Source organism: Calidris pugnax, unplaced genomic scaffold (assembly GCF_001431845.1).
Source record: "Calidris pugnax isolate Ruff unplaced genomic scaffold, ASM143184v1 scaffold1228, whole genome shotgun sequence".
Taxonomy (NCBI): domain Eukaryota; kingdom Metazoa; phylum Chordata; class Aves; order Charadriiformes; family Scolopacidae; genus Calidris; species Calidris pugnax.
In genome coordinates this window covers 5,508-12,776 of record NW_015091791.1, presented here as the reverse complement: position 1 = coordinate 12,776, position 7,269 = coordinate 5,508, and the positions used below count along the sequence as shown (strand labels likewise).

At 63.9% G+C, this 7,269-nt stretch overlaps 1 protein-coding gene across 1 annotated transcript in view; it reads right to left on the bottom strand.

Annotated features, from left to right (window-relative positions):
- Positions 1–2,189: 2,189 nt before the first annotated feature.
- LOC106900072 (interleukin-1 family member 10-like) overlaps positions 2,190–7,269 on the bottom strand; it is an 8,977-nt gene continuing 3,897 nt past the window's right edge. Inside the window, 3 exon segments of the mRNA XM_014962041.1 lie at positions 2,190–3,104; positions 7,137–7,186; positions 7,189–7,225. Of these exon segments, the coding sequence (XP_014817527.1) occupies positions 2,895–3,104; positions 7,137–7,186; positions 7,189–7,225 (297 nt within the window). The 3' untranslated portion in view covers positions 2,190–2,894.

Sequence of the window (7,269 nt, the reverse complement as noted above, 5' to 3'; positions counted from 1 at the left end):
GGATGGCACTGTCACTGGGGGGATGGCACGGTCCCCAGAGGGGGTGGCACCATCTGCAGGGGGATGGCACCATCCTTGGGGGGATGTCCCCATCACTGGGGGGATGGCACCGTCCCCAGGGGGGGTGGCACGGTCTCGAGAGGGGGATGTCATCGTCCCAGGGGGATGGCACCATCCCCAGAGGGGATGGCACCATCTTGGGTGGGATGTCACCATCACTGGGGGTATGTCCCCATCCCCAGAGGGGGTGGCACCATCCCCAGAAGGGTGTCACCATCACTGGAGGGATGGCACCATCACTGGGGGGATGTCACTGTCCCCAGGGGGGGTGGCACGGTCTCCAGAGGGGGATGTCATCGTCCCAGGGGGATGGCACCATCCCCAGAGGGGATGGCACCATCTTGGGTGGGATGTCACCATCACTGGGGGGATGTCACTGTCCCCAGGGGGGGTGGCACGGTCTCGAGAGGGGGATGTCATCGTCCCAGGGGGATGGCACCATCCCCAGAGGGGATGGCACCATCTTGGGTGAGATGTCACCATCCCTGGGGGGGTGTCACCCACCCCCGGGGGGGTGGCACCATCACTGGGGAGGATGTCATGGTCACCAGAGGGGGATGGCACCATCCTGAGGGGGATGGCACCATCTTGGGTGAGATGTCACCATCACTGGGGGGATGTCACTGTCCCCAGGGGGGGTGGCATGGTCTCCAGAGGCGGATGTCATCATCCCAGGGGGATGGCACCATCCTAGGGGGGATGTCACCATCACTGGGGGGATGGCACCGTCCCCAGGGAGGGATGGCACCTTCTCCAGGGGGATGGCACCATTCTGGGTGGGATGGCACTGTCCCCAGGGGGATGGCACCATTGCTGGGATGAGGATGACATTGTCCCACGGGGGGTGGCATGGTCTCCAGAGGTGGATGTCATTGTCCCAGGGGGATGGCACTATCACTGGGGGGATGGCACCATCACTGGGGAGGATGTCATGGTCACCAGAGGGGGATGGCACCATCCTGAGGGGGATGGCACCATCTCCAGGGGGATGGCACCATCTTGGGTGGGATGTCCCCATCACTGGGGAGATGTCACCGTCCCTAGAGGGGGTGGCACCATCCCCAAGAGTATGTCACCATCTCCAGGGGGATGGCACCATCCTGGGTGGGATGGCACCATCACTGGGGTGAGGATGTCACTGTCCCCGGGGGGGTGGCATGGTCTCCAGAGGGGGATGTCATCATCCCAGGAGGATGGCACTGTCACTGGGGGGATGGCACCATCCCCAGGGAGGGATGGCACCATCCTGGGTGGGATGTCACCATCACTGGGGGGATGTCCCCATCCTCAGAGGGGGTGGCACCATCTCCAGGGGGATGGCACCATCTTGGGTGGGATATCACTGTCCCCAGAGGGGGTGGCACCATCCCCAGAAGGATGTCACCATCTCCAGGGGGATGGCACCATCCTGGGTGGGTTGTCCCCATCCCTGGTGGGGGGGATGTCCCCATCACTTGGCACCATCCTGGGTGGGATGTCACCATCACTGGGGGTATGTCCCCATCCCCAGAGGGGGTGGCACCATCCCCAGAAGGGTGTCACCATCACTGGAGGGATGGCACCATCACTGGGGGGATGTCACTGTCCCCAGGGGGGGTGGCACGGTCTCCAGAGGGGGATGTCATCGTCCCAGGGGGATGGCACCATCCCCAGAGGGGATGGCACCATCTTGGGTGGGATGTCACCATCACTGGGGAGGATGTCATGGTCACCAGAGGAGGATGGCACCATCCTGAGGGGGATGGCACCGTCCCCAGGTAGGGATGGCACCGTCTCCATGGGGATGGCACCATCCTGTGGGGGATGTCACCATCACTGGGGGGGTGGCACCATCCTGGGTGGGATGGCACCATCACTTGGCTGAGGGTGGCACCCTCCCAGGGGAGGATGGGACCATCCCTGAGGGGATGTCCCCATCACTGGGGAGGATGTCATGGTCACCAGAGGGAGATGGCACCATCCTGAGGGGCTGGCACCATCTCCAGGGGGATGGCACCATCCCAGGGGGGAGGATGGCACCATCCTAGGGGGGATGTCACCATCACTGGGGGGATGGCACCGTCCCCAGGGAGGGATGGCACCTTCTCCAGGGGGATGGCACCATTCTGGGTGGGATGGCACTGTCCCCAGGGGGATGGCACCATTGCTGGGATGAGGATGACATTGTCCCACGGGGGGTGGCATGGTCTCCAGAGGTGGATGTCATTGTCCCAGGGGGATGGCACTATCACTGGGGGGATGGCACCATCACTGGGGAGGATGTCATGGTCACCAGAGGGGGATGGCACCATCCTGAGGGGGATGGCACCATCTCCAGGGGGATGGCACCATCTTGGGTGGGATGTCCCCATCACTGGGGAGATGTCACCGTCCCTAGAGGGGGTGGCACCATCCCCAAGAGTATGTCACCATCTCCAGGGGGATGGCACCATCCTGGGTGGGATGGCACCATCACTGGGGTGAGGATGTCACTGTCCCCGGGGGGGTGGCATGGTCTCCAGAGGGGGATGTCATCATCCCAGGAGGATGGCACTGTCACTGGGGGGATGGCACCATCCCCAGGGAGGGATGGCACCATCCTGGGTGGGATGTCACCATCACTGGGGGGATGTCCCCATCCTCAGAGGGGGTGGCACCATCTCCAGGGGGATGGCACCATCTTGGGTGGGATATCACTGTCCCCAGAGGGGGTGGCACCATCCCCAGAAGGATGTCACCATCTCCAGGGGGATGGCACCATCCTGGGTGGGTTGTCCCCATCCCTGGTGGGGGGGATGTCCCCATCACTGGGGGGATGTCCCTGTCCCCAGGGGTGGGGTGGGGGTGGGGTGGGCTCAGCAGAGCTGGAAGTAGAAGTCGAGGAGGTGGGTGGCATCGGGGTGGCGGGAGAGGCCCAGGGGCTGGTGCCCGCGGGCCGAGGTGCAGAGGAACCAGCCGGGGTTGGCGACGGACTCGAAGCGCCACAGCCCGTCCTTGTAGGAGCGGAAGAAGGTGAAGGCGGCCGAGGCCTCCCCGGCCCGGGGCAGCTCCCGGATGTCAGCGTCCTGCCACCAACCCCCCCCGGGACGTCACCACCCGCGGTGGCCACCTCCAGGGCAACCCCACCTGGCTCTGCCCTGCTCCACAGACCCACGGTGGCACCAGCCCCACCATGGCCCATCCCCGTGGTCCCCATCCCCATGGTGTCCCCTTGGTGTCCCCAGCCCCACAATGTCCCATCCCTGTGATCCCCTTGTTGGCCCCAGCCCCACAATGTCCCACCCCAGTGATCTCCATCCCTGTGGTCCCCATGGTGGCCCCACAATGTCCCACCCCAGTGATCTCCATCCCTGTGGTCCCCATGGTGGCCCCACAATGTCCCACCCCAGTGATCTCCATCCCTGTGGTCCCCATGGTGGCCCCACAATGTCCCACCCCAGTGATCTCCATCCCTGTGGTCCCCATGGTGGCCCCACAATGTCCCACCCCAGTGATCTCCATCCCTGTGGTCCCCATGGTGGCCCCACAATGTCCCACCCCAGTGATCTCCATCCCTGTGGTCCCCATGGTGGCCCCACAATGTCCCACCCCAGTGATCTCCATCCCTGTGGTCCCCATGGTGGCCCCACAATGTCCCACCCCAGTGATCTCCATCCCTGTGGTCCCCATGGTGGCCCCACAATGTCCCACCCCAGTGATCTCCATCCCTGTGGTCCCCATGGTGGCCCCACAATGTCCCACCCCAGTGATCTCCATCCCTGTGGTCCCCATGGTGGCCCCACAATGTCCCACCCCAGTGATCTCCATCCCTGTGGTCCCCATGGTGGCCCCACAATGTCCCACCCCAGTGATCTCCATCCCTGTGGTCCCCATGGTGGCCCCACAATGTCCCACCCCAGTGATCTCCATCCCTGTGGTCCCCATGGTGGCCCCACAATGTCCCACCCCAGTGATCTCCATCCCTGTGGTCCCCATGGTGGCCCCACAATGTCCCACCCCAGTGATCTCCATCCCTGTGGTCCCCATGGTGGCCCCACAATGTCCCACCCCAGTGATCTCCATCCCTGTGGTCCCCATGGTGGCCCCACAATGTCCCACCCCAGTGATCTCCATCCCTGTGGTCCCCATGGTGGCCCCACAATGTCCCACCCCAGTGATCTCCATCCCTGTGGTCCCCATGGTGGCCCCACAATGTCCCACCCCAGTGATCTCCATCCCTGTGGTCCCCATGGTGGCCCCACAATGTCCCACCCCAGTGATCTCCATCCCTGTGGTCCCCATGGTGGCCCCACAATGTCCCACCCCAGTGATCTCCATCCCTGTGGTCCCCATGGTGGCCCCACAATGTCCCACCCCAGTGATCTCCATCCCTGTGGTCCCCATGGTGGCCCCACAATGTCCCACCCCAGTGATCTCCATCCCTGTGGTCCCCATGGTGGCCCCACAATGTCCCACCCCAGTGATCTCCATCCCTGTGGTCCCCATGGTGGCCCCACAATGTCCCACCCCAGTGATCTCCATCCCTGTGGTCCCCATGGTGGCCCCACAATGTCCCACCCCAGTGATCTCCATCCCTGTGGTCCCCATGGTGGCCCCACAATGTCCCACCCCAGTGATCTCCATCCCTGTGGTCCCCATGGTGGCCCCACAATGTCCCACCCCAGTGATCTCCATCCCTGTGGTCCCCATGGTGGCCCCACAATGTCCCACCCCAGTGATCTCCATCCCTGTGGTCCCCATGGTGGCCCCACAATGTCCCACCCCAGTGATCTCCATCCCTGTGGTCCCCATGGTGGCCCCACAATGTCCCACCCCAGTGATCTCCATCCCTGTGGTCCCCATGGTGGCCCCACAATGTCCCACCCCAGTGATCTCCATCCCTGTGGTCCCCATGGTGGCCCCACAATGTCCCACCCCAGTGATCTCCATCCCTGTGGTCCCCATGGTGGCCCCACAATGTCCCACCCCAGTGATCTCCATCCCTGTGGTCCCCATGGTGGCCCCACAATGTCCCACCCCAGTGATCTCCATCCCTGTGGTCCCCATGGTGGCCCCACAATGTCCCACCCCAGTGATCTCCATCCCTGTGGTCCCCATGGTGGCCCCACAATGTCCCACCCCAGTGATCTCCATCCCTGTGGTCCCCATGGTGGCCCCACAATGTCCCACCCCAGTGATCTCCATCCCTGTGGTCCCCATGGTGGCCCCACAATGTCCCACCCCAGTGATCTCCATCCCTGTGGTCCCCATGGTGGCCCCACAATGTCCCACCCCAGTGATCTCCATCCCTGTGGTCCCCATGGTGGCCCCACAATGTCCCACCCCAGTGATCTCCATCCCTGTGGTCCCCATGGTGGCCCCACAATGTCCCACCCCAGTGATCTCCATCCCTGTGGTCCCCATGGTGGCCCCACAATGTCCCACCCCAGTGATCTCCATCCCTGTGGTCCCCATGGTGGCCCCACAATGTCCCACCCCAGTGATCTCCATCCCTGTGGTCCCCATGGTGGCCCCACAATGTCCCACCCCAGTGATCTCCATCCCTGTGGTCCCCATGGTGGCCCCACAATGTCCCACCCCAGTGATCTCCATCCCTGTGGTCCCCATGGTGGCCCCACAATGTCCCACCCCAGTGATCTCCATCCCTGTGGTCCCCATGGTGGCCCCACAATGTCCCACCCCAGTGATCTCCATCCCTGTGGTCCCCATGGTGGCCCCACAATGTCCCACCCCAGTGATCTCCATCCCTGTGGTCCCCATGGTGGCCCCACAATGTCCCACCCCAGTGATCTCCATCCCTGTGGTCCCCATGGTGGCCCCACAATGTCCCACCCCAGTGATCTCCATCCCTGTGGTCCCCATGGTGGCCCCACAATGTCCCACCCCAGTGATCTCCATCCCTGTGGTCCCCATGGTGGCCCCACAATGTCCCACCCCAGTGATCTCCATCCCTGTGGTCCCCATGGTGGCCCCACAATGTCCCACCCCAGTGATCTCCATCCCTGTGGTCCCCATGGTGGCCCCACAATGTCCCACCCCAGTGATCTCCATCCCTGTGGTCCCCATGGTGGCCCCACAATGTCCCACCCCAGTGATCTCCATCCCTGTGGTCCCCATGGTGGCCCCACAATGTCCCACCCCAGTGATCTCCATCCCTGTGGTCCCCATGGTGGCCCCACAATGTCCCACCCCAGTGATCTCCATCCCTGTGGTCCCCATGGTGGCCCCACAATGTCCCACCCCAGTGATCTCCATCCCTGTGGTCCCCATGGTGGCCCCACAATGTCCCACCCCAGTGATCTCCATCCCTGTGGTCCCCATGGTGGCCCCACAATGTCCCACCCCAGTGATCTCCATCCCTGTGGTCCCCATGGTGGCCCCACAATGTCCCACCCCAGTGATCTCCATCCCTGTGGTCCCCATGGTGGCCCCACAATGTCCCACCCCAGTGATCTCCATCCCTGTGGTCCCCATGGTGGCCCCACAATGTCCCACCCCAGTGATCTCCATCCCTGTGGTCCCCATGGTGGCCCCACAATGTCCCACCCCAGTGATCTCCATCCCTGTGGTCCCCATGGTGGCCCCACAATGTCCCACCCCAGTGATCTCCATCCCTGTGGTCCCCATGGTGGCCCCACAATGTCCCACCCCAGTGATCTCCATCCCTGTGGTCCCCATGGTGGCCCCACAATGTCCCACCCCAGTGATCTCCATCCCTGTGGTCCCCATGGTGGCCCCACAATGTCCCACCCCAGTGATCTCCATCCCTGTGGTCCCCATGGTGGCCCCACAATGTCCCACCCCAGTGATCTCCATCCCTGTGGTCCCCATGGTGGCCCCACAATGTCCCACCCCAGTGATCTCCATCCCTGTGGTCCCCATGGTGGCCCCAGCCCCACGATGTCCCATCCCCGTGGTCCCCATCCCCATGGCATCCCCGTGGTGTCCCTGTCCCCATGTCATCCCCATCCCTTTGGTCTCCCCGTAGCCCTCCCACTCCCATACCCTCCCCCATCCCTTTGTGTGTGTGTGGGGGGGGTCCCCACGGTGTGTCCATGTCCCCTCCCACCCCCATGTCCCCCCCAGTGTCCCCTGACCTGCAGCTGCAGGGTGGGCTGGCTGGCGGGGGGGCTGGCCAGGCAGCGGGACCGTTCTGGATGCCCAGGATGGCATCCCCGTGGTGTCCCTGTCCCCGCAGTGTCCCCATCCCCATGCTGTCCCCATCCCTTT